Below are 18,361 nucleotides of genomic sequence, written 5' to 3'. Positions count from 1 at the left end.
TTACTTTGTGACACCTTTTGTAATTACCTAACCAAGAGTATTCCCAATCCCTGAGTAAGAATTGCTTGAAAATTGTACTTGGCTGGCATCTCAGAGTAAACCCTCTGATTTTGAAATTTTACTTTCAGGATTCCTTTTTGATAAAATGTAATTATATATTCTGGTTATATAAGTACAAAATTTTTCTCCATTAGAAAATTATGCCCATGTGTAAGAAGTTGGTGTAAAAGTTTACTTACGTTAAAATGAAACTGCTACCCTCCAGAGGTACAAAATACAGTAGTAAAGGGTGACCATATTGGACATATACTCTAGTTTATAAGAAAATTACAAACTGTGTGTATTGGAGATCTTCATTCGGAAGATAAGAATATTAAAATTGCAGAAAGTGCACATTATATATAATATTAATTATATATATATATATATCATATATATATATATATATATATATATATAGACTATCTATATATATATATATATATATATATATATATATATATAATATATATATATATATATATAGCATTTATAAAGCAAAGATAAACTACTAGAGAGAGCTGGTGATCAGCTGACTTACACACCATAAATGGTGCAAGTGTTTTTTATATGTATACTATGTATTTAGCCCTTTACTCCAGTGCCTATGTTTTCTTCCCAGTATTTTTCCTTTGATCTCTCTCACCCAGCTGGATAACTTCACTACCTCTCATTTAAGGGCAAGTGTTTGGGTTCATTTTGTTCATTTTGATGTGCATTTGTTTTCCTGCAACCAGATAAGAAAATTTGGAGATAAAAATTCACGACTTCTCATTGTGTCCCCAAGACTGCTTAGATACAATAAACATAGGGGTCATACAGCCCCATAGGCAATAACTGGATGATGGGAAAAGATCATAGTTTTATGAAGTAATTATTGCAGGTAATGATGATATGTTTTTCTTTTTTGTAGAACTATCAGATTCCTGATAGATGTGTTTTGTATTAGATAGACACATGGAACTTTAGTGGACTCAGCTGCCCCAGTCTAATTGACTTCATTAAGCAAATGTTATGAGACAACAATATTGATTTTAAAGGACTTTTCTTCATTTGTAAGCTTTTAAACCTTTTATGGAGTAATGCAGTGTATATTACCATTTCTCATTTTGGTGACAGCACTTTTCCAAAATAATTTATTTTGTTTTGCAATATGCAAACCTATTCATCATATTCCTATGTAAATTTTTCATTCAGCAGCAGATCATCCTTCTGAGTAGTCTGCTTCAGTGGTAATTCATATTATTGTGTGCATCTGTAAATGAAGTCATTTACAATTTCCTCTAGTTACCCCTGAATTATACACTTTTCACCAACCCTTATCCTTTCCACTTGACTGAACCTTGAGGGACTAGTAGCAGGAAAATTAATAGGTGTCATTTGTCAAGATTGTAAATTTGCCTGAATGTGGTAGCATTAGAACAATTATAAATTTGAATATTAGTAAGGTGCCTGAATTTGAAAAAAAAAAAAAACTTGAATATTAGTAATGTGCCTGAATGAGATAACAGTAGAAAAATACCCTAACTATATTTTACAATCTTTCTCAACAGTCCAGCTCATGGATGCTATTGTCCAATGTTTGTTTGCTGATGATCTCAACCAATATCGAGGTGCTCAGCCTGGAAGAAAATGTTTAGAGTAAGTTCTTGGTTTTTTGGTAAATATTTTTATTTTTTTATTTTTAATTTAGTTGTTGTTCAATATGTTATTTAACATATTGTTTCCAAGGTCATGTGTAATAACTTGTAGAGCTCATATCTATACGTACACTGTACAGGTAATGATGATAAATCCCTGTGTAAAGATCTTAAGGTTTGTATGTTAGGAAAAATACAAATTACACTTGTTCCTACACGATATACAGACCCCTTGGTCCTATACATAAGGAATTACTTTCAGTGTAGGCTGGAATACGGCTGTTAAATTCTCGAACAAGGTGGTTAGGCAGGAACTACCGTCTGGTAGGCGGGTAGGCCCACCTGCTTGGATGTAAACACTCCACTTTGCTTTCAGCCGTCTTCCAATGAAGATGTATGTTTGTGAGCTCTTGTTGACTAGCCATTAATTACAATTTTGCCAGTGGGATCTTTAATTTGTTATTCTGAATGATTATGTATGCAGGTACTCCTCATTTAACAACGTATGTACTCGTTTTACAACAACTCAGAGTTACAACAACAACAACAACAAGAGATAGAGAAAAAAGCATAAAATGAAAATAAAAACATTGCCAGGGTGGCCAAGAGAAGGGCTATTTAGTGCCAATAATCTAGCCTAGCCTAGGTTTTGAAAAATAAGGCTTTCATATACTTTGTAAAGGAAAGCTATGCAGTTGAGCCTCTTAAAGTCTGCATTCTATGGTCTGGGAACTCCACTGGTTGGCTTGATTCAGCCGCCATTAGTTCGTTGTGCGGCAGAATGGGTGATGCCACATTTGTTTACAACTTCAAGACAACAAAAGTTATGCCGTATCTCCTTTGTTTTAGTGAGAATAATTCTTAGTAGTGAAAAGAAAATGTGTGAAGTCAAATATGCTTTTTATATTAATTTGAAAATAAATATATTTTTTTAAATACTATTCCACTTGAGAAGTCTCTACCAAGTCAATCCCTTTAATCATAACAATGAGACATTTGACATGCACAAATTCCTTACTCTTAGTATGCTTGAAAGACTTACATGTAATATAGTTTGATAATTTTTAATACAATTTGATAATTTTTTATACAACCGTGTATTTACATATTTATTAATATGTCACCCATGAGATGAGATGATACTAGAGGTAAGAAGTGTAAGCGTTAAATCTTTATCAATCCTAGAAAACACTTATCCCATTAGCAAATAGTTTAGTGTCCACTTTCCTCAGTAGATGGCATTGTGCTTTGTTTATGGTTTGCCGGCGACATTCAAATGGCCAGTGATCGCCGAAATTCATTCGTTATTTTTTTTTTTCTCGCTACCCTCTACAATAAGAATAAATGACGAAGAAACTAATAACGATAATTATGAGATACCAAATTTAGAATATGAAAGTTACTGCTAAATAATGTGCAGATTCTGAGGAAAGTTTAGTACTGTATTGACTTACTAGTAGGCTAACTTGGGAATGCAAGCTAAATGTGTTAAATAAAGTACGCCATTTTAAAAAAGCTTATACATTATGAAGTTATAAAGTGATGAAGTTAAAATATATGAGTAATAAAATGATAAAAAGCATTGTCAGAACTTTGCCAAGTAGTAGGCTATGTTAGAAACTAGTTCTGTGTATAATATATGACTGAAAATTAATGCTATTAGTCAAAATGAAGAGAATAACGCATTTAATGATGAATTTGTTTAACAATGTGGTTGCTGGAATGGAACCCCGTCGTTAAACGAGGAGTACCTGTTTACTGTGTTTGATACTAATAATTAATTGACTTTAACCCTTAAACGCCAAAGCAGTATTTTAAAAATCGTCTCCCGTATGCCGGCGGCGTTCGCGAGTGAGCGCCGAAGCGGAAAAAATGTTTTTTTCAAAAAATCACAGCACGCTTAGTTTTCAAGATTAAGAGTTCATTTTTGGCTCCTTTTTTTGTCATTGCCTGAAGTTTAGTATGCAACCATCAGAAATGAAAAAAAATATCATTATCATATATAAATATTGGGATACATGACAGCGCAAAAAAAAAAATCAAATATAATTGTATACAAATCGCACTGTGAGCAAAACGGTTAAAGCTACCAAGTTAATTTTTTGTTGTTGTATTGTACACTAAATTGTGATAATTTTGGTATATAACACATTGTAAAACAATCAAAGCAACACAGTGAAAATATTATCACAAAATAATGCATGAATTCGTAACGCGCGGAAGTAAAAAAAAGCTGTCTTCAAAATTCACCATAAATCGAAATATTGTGGTAGAGACTTCCTATTTGTTGCAAAATGAAGGTAATTGATTGAATATTACTAGACTGTAAGTGTTGTAGCTTACAATTGCAGTTTTTGACCATTTTGGTCGAGTTAAAGCTGACCGAAGGACGAATTTTTTCTATTTATCGTTATTTATATGAAAAATTTTAAAACTGATAAAAGCTACAACCATGGGTGGTTTTTTGTTGTATTCTACATGAAAATGAAATTGAACACATTTTCATATATAAAACTTTATGTAACGACTAATTTTAAATGGTGCAAACATTATGACAATCGGACAAAAATATGTATGATTTTTTCGGAAGAGTTACCGCGCGGACGTAAGGAAAAAGTTTTTTCATAAATTCACCATAAATCTAAATATTGTGCTAGAGAGTTCCAATAAGACTAGTTCCTTGTCGGGCGCTTGTTCATGAGTTTCTCCGACTGCACGTAAATCTATGGATTCACGTGCATCCAGAGTCGGTTACACTGAGTCCGCTCACCTTCACGACTTGGGCTTGGAGTGGAAGTGGAAGAAAGGAGTGAGTTGCTCAGATGACTCACGCCTTGCCGATGATCGCTCTTGCGGAAATTGCTTGGTTCCCAGGGTTGACGTGACAGTCCTGCGGGACCATGGACGCAGTGAGACTAGTAGGGGGTCCCCCATTCAGTCCTTTTGAGAGGTTTTGGCCTTGACGAGGACTTGGACGCATCGGAGGACGGTATCAGCCCTCTCAAGTCAGGTGCATGCTCAAATGAAATAGCGGAATAACTTTTTCAGTCCTCTGTAAAACAACAGGGATTGAAGCAGTCTTCACTGGTTGGTGTCATCGATGGGACTTTCTATGATCAGAATTATGAGAGTTTGCTTCTCTCGATTCAACTCTGAAGACATGGGTCCACATTCACCTTAGTCATTCACTAGTAATATACTAGTATTGTTTCTCCTTGGTTGAGATTCAGTTATTGATGAGAAACTTCTGTCTTGCATCGGCACTTGACTCTCGTCTAATGTGCACATGCCTTGTGAGAATCATCATCTCGTCTCAATATTGGTGGCGAACATGATAGATGATTTGTTTGGTTGTTCTCAGCATAACCCTTCAAAAGGCGGGTGTCACGTTGTGACTACATATCAGATGCGTGGCAGCACAATCAGTCGGCATCTCTTGATGAGTCCGAGTCCTTCGTGATCTCCCGCGCTCTGGACTTTGTATTGGTTGATCCAGATCAGTCATTAGTTTGTCCTATTTGTGTGTTGCTGTACCTATGAAGGATCAGCACCATTCATTGAGTGTCGATGCCTTTATCCACTGCAGACTGCCAATGCAGAAGTGTCCAATGACACATCTTTCTCCGAGTCTTACAAGATCGTGAGAGACTTCTCTGCAATTGGATATGCCCAGTGGATGGGTACATTTTCTCACTCCGAAGAATATGTTGGACCGGAAGATAGATGAGCTCTCATCGTGACCACATTTATATTTGTTCCGCTACGTAATACAAACCCTCGGTCCTTTAACAATAGGAAGGTAACTAGCGTCAGCTGGGACGGTCGTAAGCTTCGAACAAGGGGAGAACGGTAGTTAACTGCTTGTCCGATTGTGCGCGCGCCTGCGCGCCCGAGAGGTGAAGAATCACTTTTGCTTTCGGCCGTGGGTGTGAAGGACGTGTTTGTCATCGTTCTCTGCCCGCTTCATCGTCGTATACTTTGTTTATATTGTGTTTTCTACTAATGGTTTGTTTGACTTGAAAATGAAACTGTAAGTACACTGTTTTCATTTTCATTACTTAATTATGAGCCAACATGGAGCTACCGCCGTAGATGCGGCGATTTCCGCTCTTTTCATGAAATTGATACCCTTGAATTATGTCTCGGTGCCGAGGGCAGGCGCGCTCGCGCCGAGTCATGTATTTTGGGCGAAAGTGTGTAATTGAAAGATGTAAGTACTCTTTTCATTATTTTTTGCCCTGTGCGTTCGTTGCCGAGAGCGTGATTGCGCTCGGCACGAGCCTCTTATTTTTATGGATAGAATGCATGAAAGTGGATTTGCAATGCAGTATTCTTTTCATTTTCATTTATTAATTGCATCAAATTTAATTTTGGATCAATTTCCGCTCTTACCCGGGAATTGATCCTTAAGATTTATTTTCTGTGAAAGTGAAATCGCAAGTGCAGTATTCTGTTTCATTTTCATATTTTTTTTTTTATGATAGCATCATATTATTATGGATCAAGTTTCCGCTCTTACCCGGGAATTGATCTTTCCCCCTTTAAGTTCTATGAAGTGAATCGCAAGTGCAGTATTCTGTTTCATTTTCATATTACTTTTCACTGCTGTGCGGGGGTAGAGGAAGCGAAGGTCTGCCAGGAAGTCGTCGGAAAGCTCTCCCACGACTCCCTTGGTATCCGATTCTTCGTCTTCTTTCCTGACCCACCCCCGCTCAGCTTCCTCGTTGTATTTTGTATTTGGGGTCTTCCTTGCGTTCGGGATGAGGCATGTCTCCCCCCCCGTGCGTGAGGGAACCCCTCTTACTAATCTGTCTGTGTTACCGCAGGTGCTACATCCGTGGGAGACGACCTTGGACAGGTATGGACCACTGCGGCTGCCGGGCGTGCCTAGCATCCACGATCTGCTGCAGCGTCTAGCGAGGTCTGGGGCGGTGACCTTGGCACGGTCTACACTACAACCTCCATGGCCGCTTATGCTGCTTCCCCCCGCTGGTCTACACTCCCCATGCTGTGTCGGTGACGCCGTCTGCCGCTACTAGGGCCAGGTTCCGCCGCCGTACTGAGGGGGGGTATGCCGCCCGCCGCCTGCCTGTTTTCTTGTTGCCTGCCCCAGACTTTCCGCTGTGTCTTCCAGCAGATAGACCCCTGGGACCGGGGCAGCCAGTACCCCAGGTTCCCGCTGGACTGCCGATGACTTACGAGGCGATGGCTGGGCCTGCCGTACCTGCCGCTGATGTTGTTGCTGGCCCAGCCGCTCGCGCCGCTCCTGTGAGGCGTGCTGTGCGTGACGCTCCTGCTGTTGCTGGTCCTGCTGTTGATGTTCCTGCCGCTCCTGCCGTGCCTGCCCCTGCCCACGTCGTGTCGCGTCATGGAAGTGCTGCCCCGGCATCGGTGGTCTTTCCGGACAGGTTTCAGTCGGGGCGTGTTGCTTCGGCAATTGGCCCGCTCCTCCGTGGATGGAAGACCTGACGTCCGTTCCGTGAGAGAGCTGACGAAGAAGAGGAAGGTGTCATCGTCTTCTTCATCGTCTTCTTCGTCGTCTGCTGCCGCCTCTCCCCCTTCGACTTCTAAGGCTTCCGAGCCGAAGAAGAAGAAGGCTGCCTCCCCCCCCACCCCCCCCCCCCCCCCCTAAGAAGGCTCCTTCGAGACCTTCGAAGGGCCCGTCTCACTCCGGTGTGACAGGGGGTTCTTCTGCTGGTCCTCCTGCTCCTTCGGGAGCGGGGCCCGTCTCCCCTTCCGTAAGGAAGAGATAGACGGGGACCAGAGGAATATCGGTTAGCACTGGTACTTCCTCGCCTGGTGCTAGCGGCGATGCCGCTATGCCAGGTTCCGGCTCAGTCTCTCATTCGCGGGAGATCCCGAGTGTACGCTCTCCCTTGGGAGACCGTGCAGCCAAAGTTTCGGCGCCAGATTTCGCTCGGCGCCAAGACCGCGGCACGGAGCAGAAGGCTGGTGAGAGCCGCTCAGGTGACTCTCGCCAGGCCAGCGGCCGCTCTCGCAGCGACCAGCTGGTAACCCGGGTTTCCCCCCTAAGAAGACTCCTTTGGGAACAACTTCTAAGGGCTCGTTCCACGCCGTGGGACGGGTAGGTTCTTCTGCCGATCCTCCTGCTCTTTCGGGAACAGGGTCCGTCTCCTCTTCCAAGGCAAGAAGAAGACGGGGACCAGAGGTGTACCGACTACCACCGGTACTTCCTCGCCTGGTGTTTGCGGCGCTGCCGCTACGCCAGGTTCCGGCTCGGTCTCTCATTCGCGAGAAGTTCCGAGTATACGATCTCCCGCGGGAGAGCGTATAGCCAAAATTTTGGTGCCAGAGTTCGCTCGGCGCCAGGACCGCGGCACGGAGCAGAAGCTGGTGAGAGCCGCTCATGTGACACTCGCCAGGCCAGCGGCCGCTCTTGCAGCGACCAGCTGGTAACCCTGGTAGATGTGACGGTCTCTGACCAGCCACGGGCTGAGGCTGGGAATAGGTCCCCCCGACCATCGGTACCAACCTTGGCTGGTACCAACGGTTTGACGCGCCTTGAGGACGCTCACCGGTCTCACCACGAAAATGAGCTCTGCAAGTCACCTGACCGCCGCTCCCACAGGGACTGCGCGGATAGGGCGACCAGCAGCAGCTCGTCTGACGCACGGGACCGGGGTCGACGTGCTCAGTCGAGCCGCTCGCCACAGGTGAGCGGCACGGCCAGGCCTGCAGATCGATCCCCACCACGGGTTGGTGATCGGCTGCAGCCCCCCACGTACGCTGGTCCTGCCAGCGAACGGGGGGGGAACGTCAGGTCTGTCTCTCCACTACCTTAAACTTCCTCGGGGTACGCCGGGAAGAGCGAGGTAGCTAGGAGTGATCGTGAGAGGTGCGCTGCTCACGATCCCGTCACGACGCCGCACATGCCACGTATGGTCTTAGGACCAGCCAGGACGTACGTGCAAGTGATTGGAGGCGACCGTCAAGGGGGGGGGAGGGGGTAGCGTCAGGTCTGTCTCTCCGATACCTTCAACTTCCTCGGCATACGCCGGGAAGAGCGAGGTATATAGGAGTGATCGTGAGAGATGCGCCGCTCACGATCCCGTCACGACGCCGCACGTGCCAGGTATGGTCTTAGGACCAGCCAGGACGTACGCGTACGCGCAAGTGATTGGAGGCAACCGTCAGGGATCTGTTGCTGGTCCTTCTTCTGAAGGAGGAGGGTCTTGGGAGCTGCACTTGTTGGAGGGACTGGACGGTCCTACTCCTCAAGACGCTGTAACTTCCGAGATTCAGAGTAACTTTGCCCAGGTTATTGCACTGATTTGTCAGCACAACGACCTGGGGAGAGGATCGCCGCCCGAGTAGGGAACCAGACTGATGGTGGGCTTTTGCCGCGATAGAGCTTCTCGACTCGGTTCTGAACCAGGAGAGCCTCTTGTCTCCGGACGAGAAGGCTCGCTCAGGTCTAGCCGGTCGGGCATGCTACTTCCCCTCCTCTGCCGCGACAGCGGTGTTTTTTCGGAGTATTGCAGCTCTTCTTTCTCCCCCCCCCCTCTCCTTCCTTCCGTCCTCCTGAGAGGTTTCGATCTCGACGAGGACTGGAATGAGTCAGAGGACGGTTTTGGCTCTCCTGTCAGGTGTCGATCAGCCCCACCCAGACGAAGTTCACAGTGGTGGCAGATGCTTACCTACAGCACGAGTTTGTGACCCTCCTCGGGGGGGAGGGGGGTGGGAGGAAGGCCATCGCCGCAAGGTGATGGCTGCTCCTACTCTCGTCTCCAAATGCTAGTGCCGCTGGAAGGGCGAGCAATATCCTTTTCCTTCCCCATTCCCTCTATCCTTACGGCTACGAGGGAAAGGGGTAGGATCCTACAGACTTCTCTGTAGGATCCCACGATTGGGGACTGCGCTACCGGGGGGACCTTCGGGTCCTACCTGACGTAACCCCGGTCGTGGAGGAGGGACCCTGCACCATCTCCGATTTCTACGGGAATCGAGAGGACAACCAACCGATATTCATTTAACAAATCCGGTGGGGGTTTCGCTGGGCGCTTAGAATTCTGCAGAATTTCTAGCACACATGGCGAGACCACTGTCCAAGGGAGTTAGACGAGTATTCCCGATAATTGTTACCACGATAATCGGGGATCTCGCCGAATGCTCGAATTCCTGGAGTTCTTAGTGTTGGAAGAAGACTGTCGCCGAAGGAAGATATCTCACAGTGGCGGCCAGCCCTGGATTAGAAAGAACGGACGGGAATATCCAGTTTGGCTTGAATTTTCGTCTTCATTATTCTGTGCACCATTGAAGCTTTCCTTCGGGGAAGACCTCTCCTTCTCTCTCTTTCTTAGAGATCGAAGGCGGTCGATCTCCAATCCTTATTTTGTTTTCTTGAAAGGAAAGAATTTAGGATGGAGATCGTTGTTCAGAATCCTACAAATATACTACGTATATTAACCTCGCGACATGATTCTGCTAAGCAGTTGAATGGTCCGAGGGGTAGGCGCATATCCTGGTTACTCTACGGATTGCGACGTAGACGAGAAGTATTCTAATTGAACTGCAACTCGGGGTTGCCTGCAACCTCCCTGGAGTTTCCAGTTTCAATTTGATATACTTAAGGTGTTGTCACAACAACACCATTTAAGCTTTTATATTTACCGAAATTCGTTTCGCATAAATATAATTGCTTGAGCATATCTTTTTATGCTCGGTAGTTCTAGCCGAACGCATTCCTTCGTGGAAAGGATTACTTGGCAACTCAGGATGACGAGTCAGCGACAGCTACTGCGTATTGAATTGCCCGAGGCATTTCAGTACCAGCTGCCGCTTCGAGATGCACGGTTGGTTATATCTTTCTCACCTGCTTTGATTGAATACCTTTTTAACCGTATCTCTGCCCAACAATCACGACTTAAGTTTCTGATTAACGGGATTCTGCATACATGAATGACCATCTACTGCTGTGACACTAGTATTCATCGTCTTCGGTATTGCGAGAATTTAAAACAGAGATATCTATTCGACTCTCATCTTTCTGTTTACCGCACGGTAACAGAATTCTGTAATAGTCTCTTGCTGCATCGTATCGCGATAATGCGAATGATTTTTGCGGAATCTGAGTTTGTCCTCAAAATATCTCGTATTCGGAGGTGTGCAATTGTTCATTGTTCATCCCGGATTAGCAGATGTATTGAAAGACATCGCCTACTCCCACACTTGCCAGCTCTACTTCCAAACGTTCAGCCCATGAGAAGCAGTTCTTCAAGCAGCTCTCCCCTGTGTTTCATTACTGAAGAACGCCCCGCTTTCATTGCACACCGGACAGCAATGAAATGGCGGTTAGCGTTTTCAGTCATTTGTAAGCACAGGTTCAGAATCTTGAGATTCCTTCTCTCGATTCAGCTGGAAGACGTAGGTTGCATTCATTGCCTACCTTCGTCTTCAACGTCACATAGTGTTGTTTCTCCTTAAGCTGAGATTCAACGTCTATGAGATTATCTTGCCATCAGGGACCTCGGTCTTTTGAAGGCAATTGACTTTCGCCTTTTGAGCTTATGCATTAAGAGAATCATCACCGCGCCGTCCGGCATCGGTGACTAACAAATATTTTATTTGTTTGGTCTCTCAGCATAACTTTAAAGGGCGAAGGTCACGTGACTTATCCGGATGCTTGGAAAACTTGCCTCACTACCGATTCCGAACCAGTCAGTCGACAGCTGTCAGAGCGCCCGAGTCGGTTACGAACTATGCTGTGGACTTAGTTCGGTTGTTCCAGAGCAATCATTACTTCGTCTTAATAGCTTGTCAGTATGAGTACTGTACATAACCAAAGTCGAGAAGAGGGATAGGTCATACGACTATTCCCTTCTTTTCGTCTTAGGGTAACTGCACATTGACGTTTCTTGCGAAGTCAAGCACAAGGGGATGGGGGATTTGTTGACGCTCAGATTTAGTTAACTGGATCTTAGTAGCCCCCCGAAGACTCCAGATCCCTTCGGTAACTGACGATTGGTTCGAGTCCTTCACAATACCCTCCCTAATTGACTTCACCGCCTCCGATACGAAGGCTATGCTGCTTTGTCCTGTGAAGGCGCGACGGAGCTGTCTGAAGAAACTCGACACCCAGGATGACTGTGGACGCCTCTTCATCATTCTCTCGCGTTCCGCAAGAACTTCTCCGTGGCGCAGGTAGTGAAGGCAGGGGCCTGGTCCAACCGGACCGCATGCACCTCCTTCTACCTTCGGGATATTGCCCACAGGTCCTTGGATCTTTTTCCTTGGGAACCGTGGTGGTTGCTCAACACGTTGTATAGTTAACCCACCCAGACCCTCGCAGGCTGAAACAGCATCGAGTCCTGGTGGTGTGACCGTAAGAATGGATGAGTGAATGAGAGTGTGACTGGCTCCTCTTCCCATCTTTTTCTCCCCTCTCCCTCTGGGTAGAGGGACACGGTCGTCACCCTGCTGGGTAAGGACGAGATGCAGGTGAGCTACTCAATAGAGCACCACCCTATCCTTACCCCTATCCCTTTCAGTAGGGATAGGAGTAATATCCACCACTAAGTAGATGCCAACTTGAGACAAACCCATCATTTTATGATTGTCTCTTGCAAACAGGAACAAGTTCTTGCTTGCTGGTACGAAGAGATACGCTTGCCTCTCTCTTAGTACTTGGCCCAGAGGTCTGACCATTGATCCTGCGGTGCACACCCCGATCAATCGGACAGAGGTTTGGATCCCTCCCTTGCTCTTACGACCAGGGAGGCACTCCAGGGTTGGACGAACACCAGTCTGTTCACCAAAAAGACTCAGATTCCTCCCACCAATAAGTGAGTCTTCCTATTGTTAAAGGACCGAGGGTTTGTATTACGTATCGGAACAAATGACAATTTGTAGAAAATTGCATTTTTCCTAACTATACAAACCTGAGGTCCTTTACATATAGTCCCACCTCATGCCACCCCTCACTCTGCAACTTTTTGCATGGGCCTAAAGCAAAAGTGATTCTTAACCTCTCGGGCGCGGGCGCGCGCACGATCGGACAAGCAGTTAACTACCGTTCTCCCCTTGTTCGAAGCTTACGACCGTCCCAGCTGCCGCTAGTTACCTTCCTATTGTTAAAGGACCTCAGGTTTGTATAGTTAGGAAAAATGCAATTTTCGACAAATTGTCATTTTTCTTCCTGTCTGCCCACAGATCCTTGAAACCTCTTTTCCTTGGACTTGGACCAGTGGTGGATGCTCACAGGTTGTGTTTGCTTACCTGGCTTCTTCAAGAGGACAAGTTGCATCTCACCTGTGGTGTGCGATTCTAGAGGTAAGAAGGATGCGAGAGTTACTGGCCTCTCCACCTTCCCCTCCTCGTCCTTCTACTCTTACTTCAGGTTGAGGATAGGACTCGAACTTACCCTGGCTGGTCGGGCGATTGATTTGGTAAGCATACACATCGAGCTTCCTTTCTATTTTTCTTATCAGAATTATAGAAGCAATCCCAATCCTTCCTCCGGGAAGTGGAGGAAGGAGGCTGGCAACAATGCAAACCCCTCCTAGATCTTTGCATTAATGCCTCCGACTCTAATATTCTTCCAGCCCTTTTCCGGATGATTTATGATTCCTCACTCATTTCGAAAAGGCCCAGAAGTCTGACTCTTGATCATGCAGCTCCTTTACTCCGATCAAGTTGTCAGAGGCAGGGCACTCCTCCTTGCTCTTACAACCAGGAGGAATAGCCCAGGTGTGCAGAACTCCAGTCAGTTCTAGAGGCTCACTCACATTCCTCCCACCAATCAGTGAGTCTTCCTTATGTAAAGGACTGAGGGTTTGTATATCATGCAGGAAGAAATCACAATTTTTGAAAGTAAATTGTATTTTTCCTAACTATACAAACCTGAGGTGCTTTACATTTATGCCCACCTCATGCCACCCCTCAATCTGAAACCTGAGCTGAAAGGCAAAGTGGAGTATTTACATCTGGGCAGGTGAGGCGGTATTTACTGTCTAACCACCTAGTTCAAGAATTTAACGGCTGTATTCCAATCCAGCCTTTGCTGAAAGTAAGTACTAATGTAAAGGCCCTCAGGTTTGTATAGTTAGGAAAAATACAGTTTACTTTCAAAAATTGTCATTTGTTCATGAAACTTACCTGTCAGATATATATATAGCTGTATTTTCTGAAGTCCGACAGAATTTAAAAAACTTCCGACACACGCAGTGGTCGGCCAGGTGGTTAGTACCCATTCCCGCCGCTGGGAGGCGGGTATCAGGAACCATTCCCATTTTCTATTCATAATTTTTCTGTCGCCGGTGCTGAAAACACCTGTTTTCAGTACCTCCGTCTTAGGATTTTGGAAACTTCATTGCCGCTAAGTATCCTAATTGTCTTTTGATTTATTTACTTGGATTTGTGGCTAGGCATACGCTATCTTAAATTGATTTGAATTTGATTCATTTTTGCATAAGATATCTGAATCTAGTTAGGCTAGTTTCAGGGGGGGTTGTCTGCAAAGATAGGTTGTGGCTACCGAAAGCTTCGGTAGATCCGCACTTGGTATGCACGAGGGGTATGGGTCTTGCTTCTTTGTTGAAATTTTGTCATGTAAGGAGTGTGAGGACTGTCTATTCCAGTCAAGGCAAGTACGTTATGATTCGTATGTACGGCAATTAATCAGTAAACATGTCTAATTCCGTAAGGAAAAAGTATGATTCGTATGTACGCAATTAATCAGTAAACAAAAGTCAGGGTAGTGAACCTGCTAACCTTCCTGTAGACTTTAGTTTTGCCTAACCCTATAGTATGGCCATAGGGTTATGAATATGTCTGCGAAAAGGTGATCGCTCTTCTTCATTGTTGTGAAGAGTGCTACTTCTGTTATTGTTACTCCTAACCCTGTAATGTTGCCTTCGGGCCCTAAAACAGTGTCTATAGAGGTTATTGCCCTTTCTCTTATACTCTTTCGATTCGTAACTTAGAATCGAAAGTGCTTGCTTTAGAGAGCAATAGTGAAGTGGCTAAGTGCAGTGACAGTGCCCCTTGTGTAGTGGAGGGTGCGTCAGATCGGCCTTATAACGCCTCTTGGTCTAGACCTCTGTCGGACTCCCAGGACCTCAGGGAGAGGGCATGTCGAAAGCCGAAGGAGGGTTACGAGGAACCCCCACCGATCTGGCGTGCCTTCGGCAGTTTCTGATGAAAATCCCCAGACTGTCAAAGTTCGTGCACGTGCACGAATCCTGAAGGATTGCTTCTCGTCCTCCGAGGCGTCCTCCCCGCGCAAGGGTTGGAGCTCTCGGAAGGACTCGCGCCCTCTAAGAAGCTTTAGAGAAGAGGACGCTTCACGTCCTCTCTCTCGTCAGGAGGGAAAGTCAGATCCGCCCCATAACGCCTCTAGGCCTGGACCTCTGTCGGACTCCCAGGACCAGGGAGAGGGCATGTCGAAAGCCGAAGGAGGGTTACGGGGAACCCACATCGATCTGGCGTCCCTTCGGTAGGACCTGTTGACGCTTCCCAGGCTGCGGAAGATCGTGCACGTGCACGAATCTCGAAGGATTGCTTCTCGTCCTCCGAGGCGTCCTCCCCGTGCAGGGGTTGGAGCTCTCGGAAGGACTCGCGCCCTCTAAATAGAAGCTTTATAGAAGAGGACGCTTCACGTCCCCTCTCTCTCTCGTTATGCGTTTCAGTGAGAAGTAAGAAGGCGAACGTCGCCCGATCACGTGTACGTCTTTCCACCGAGAAATATGAAAAAGAAGGCAGTTTCTCTCGCTTGTTTTGACGCCTGTCAGGAGCGTGACGGTTTTCTGCACGCTTCTTTTGACGCTCGGCTTGAACGGGACGCTCGGATGGACGCCAGGCGTGCGCCAGTGGACGCCGAGCGTCCTCGCCAGTGGACGCCGAGCGTCCTCGCAAATGGACGCCGAGCGCGCGCCAGCGCACACCAGGTTTGTCTCCTGGCTGAACGTTTCTGTTGAACTCTTCAAGCTCTTGTTTAAGTTTTGAGCCTCAAGAATGTGAAGTAAGCAGTGCTTCGGAGGAAGCTTAAAGTGAACAGACAACTTCGTCTTCGAAACCCAGCAAGACCTCGGGTTTCGTGATTTCAAGAGGTCTCTGTCAATATTATATTGCTTTTCGCAAAGGTGGATGGAGTTAAGGAAAGCTCAAGGGAAGATCTCGTTTTCTCTACCGCAGTCAAGACTTTGCGATAAGGCAGTTACGGGTTATGTAAAGGCTCGACGTCTCGGCGACGTTCAGTAGGATTCTTGCAAAGGCATTCATCAAAAGGACGCTCTTCAGGAAAGCGCAGACAGGACCTTCCTTTGCCATACTGCCAATAAATTTTAAGCTTTAGCAGGCATTAGTTGTGATACGGGAGAGGAAGCTGGTTGGAGAGTTTCTTCCTCTTCCCAGGATAATTTTGCAAGCTTTTTAGCCCATCTGAAAGGGTTTTTCAGATGATAGATTTTGTTAGTTTCTAGTCGGGACTACGCTGCCGAATTGAACATCGTCGTTCTACCTGCCGTAAGCCCTGTCTCTTAACAGGATTCTTGCCCCTTCCTCGTTTGAGACGGGAATCGGAAAAATAAAATACTCGACTTCCTGGATTACGTTTTGTCAATTCAGTGACTTTCCCCCATTGACAATATACTATCGTTTTTGTCAAGTTAAGTGGGTACCCCTCTCGTTGACAAAATATCTCTTTGTCCCGTAAATGGGTCAGTTCTCATTGGACAAACATCTCTTTAACTTTATATTGCGTAAGCGAATAAGCTCTTATTGACAGATTCAGAAGAGCTCTCATTCGTCATTCGCAGACTGCGTACAAGAAATAGACTTGTAGACTACGTCAATGAACGCTTATGTCCAATAACATAAGAAGCTTGAGCTGTCTGCTTCGATTCTCTAAGTTTTGTTCATGAAACTTGCCTGTCAGATATGTATGTAGCTGTATTTCCGAATTCAGCTATATATATGTCTGCCAGGTAGGTATGAACAAACTGTATTGTGATATAATAAAATATTTTGCCTTGCGTTATTCTACTGGTTGGTTCAAGTCATACACGCTTGCTGTAGTTACCTCTTCGGATGGCAACCGAGAGGTCTATTGTCTATTATTTTAAGGACATTTAATCGTTACTCCCTGCAGCCTTCCAGGAGTTTCCGATTTATCTTTTACCGTTGTATGGTAGTGTTCTGACGACACAAACGCATCTATATATTTAGCGTTTTCTGTTTCGCTTAAATATACCAGCTTGAGAGTCTCTTTTTGCTCAAAAAATAACAGACCTATTTCTCCGTAGAATAGGGTAGCTGGCAACCCAGACATAAAGTTAAGAGACGACGTTCGTAAGCTGCTGGCTGCTGCTGTGTCTGACTGTCCAACCGAGCCAGTAACAGATCGTGCGCTGTCATGCGCGGTAGGTTACGTCTCTCTCTCCTGCGGGATTGACTGACTAACCGTATCTCTGTGCTGGCGGTTACGTCTCTCCTGCGGGATTGACTGACTAACTGTATCTCTGTCCTACAATCACGGACTTTAGCCTAAGATTGAGGGGATTTCTTACGTGAATGAATAAACTTTGCATTCGTTTTGCCTTACTATGTTCAACAGAGTTATCTCTTAATCCTTTCGGTGCTTGTTACTGCACGGTATAGAACTACGAGTCTACCGCAACATTGCACTTTTATATGCTCTCCTGCTTAGGGAAAGCGCAGCCTTATTAGGAAAGTAAGCATACTCGGGGAGAGAATGGATGAGCTTGCTGGGGACCATTTCCTTCCTGAAGAAGTTTGTTTCCCCGAATAGACTGCAATTCAGACCACAGTTTTTTCCTACCGGGAAACTGAAATATTATTAAAGATCTAGGAATGATTCTGAACATCTCTCAGTGCGTCATGATAGAAAGAAGGTTGCCGGACAATATGGATAGGGTTTCAGATGTCCTGGATCTTAATCTGAAAGAAGTAAATGCAATTCGGTCGTCCCTCCAGTCCTCGAAACGAGTTTTTGGAACCAGTGGTCCACATCAACTCTGATATTCCACAGCTCTCATATCTTAAGAAGTATCTTCTCTCGGTCCCTGCTCGAGTTTACGAGAAAGAGCCTATTATAACAACAGGCGTAGAATGTAACGATCCTCTAGAGGTTCGTTACAGGATTGCAAAAGTCCGTACGAATCGTCTCGATCGACGGCAGCAACTTTTGACTTCCGAGTGGAATCTTTCTTTAGAAGTAAGTTGAGAGTTGTGGAGACTTTAGGGACGCCCTTTCATTCTTCTCTTCGATATGTTGAGGACGAAGAGGTTTCTTCTTCTCTGCTCCCTTTTTCTCGATCCGGGATCGGTACCATTAAACGCCATCCTATGATATTAAACGGGGATGGATGTTTAGTCTCTTTTCCCCTTTTTCAATCGCTTAGGAAATGAAATAAGAGGATTTATGACGTCACAGGGAGCGACAATGACGCTGATCGCCCCATGTTGGCCTTCAGGATCCTGGATTCACAGAGGTCACATCCTTCCTAGTTCACTTTCCAAGGACCATTTTCCGAGAGAGTCGGTCTACTCTAACTCGAAAGGTACCTATAACCTCTCCGCTCTGAGTCTGACAACGTTCAGACTATCGAGATGTTGACAGGAATAAGATTACCGTCTTCCATTTCCGTCTGAAGAATGGAATAAGCTGGCAGTCACAACTATTAAAGAATACGCAAATATGTTGT

General features: G+C 45.4%; 1 protein-coding gene across 2 annotated transcripts in view; it reads left to right on the top strand.

Moving 5' to 3' along the window:
• Nucleotides 1-18,361, top strand: part of LOC135217984 (E3 ubiquitin-protein ligase RNF123-like) — a 245,262-nt gene that overhangs the window by 36,343 nt on the left and 190,558 nt on the right. For both annotated transcript variants that reach the window (XM_064254111.1, XM_064254112.1), the window contains exon 3: nt 1,593-1,680. In XM_064254111.1, the coding sequence (XP_064110181.1) occupies nt 1,593-1,680 (88 nt within the window). The remainder of the gene's footprint in view (nt 1-1,592; nt 1,681-18,361) is intronic.

This window comes from Macrobrachium nipponense, chromosome 9, assembly GCF_015104395.2.
Source record: "Macrobrachium nipponense isolate FS-2020 chromosome 9, ASM1510439v2, whole genome shotgun sequence".
Lineage (NCBI taxonomy): Eukaryota > Metazoa > Arthropoda > Malacostraca > Decapoda > Palaemonidae > Macrobrachium > Macrobrachium nipponense.
Note: the sequence above shows the minus strand (reverse complement) of the source record. Positions and strands in the feature narration are given on the sequence as shown.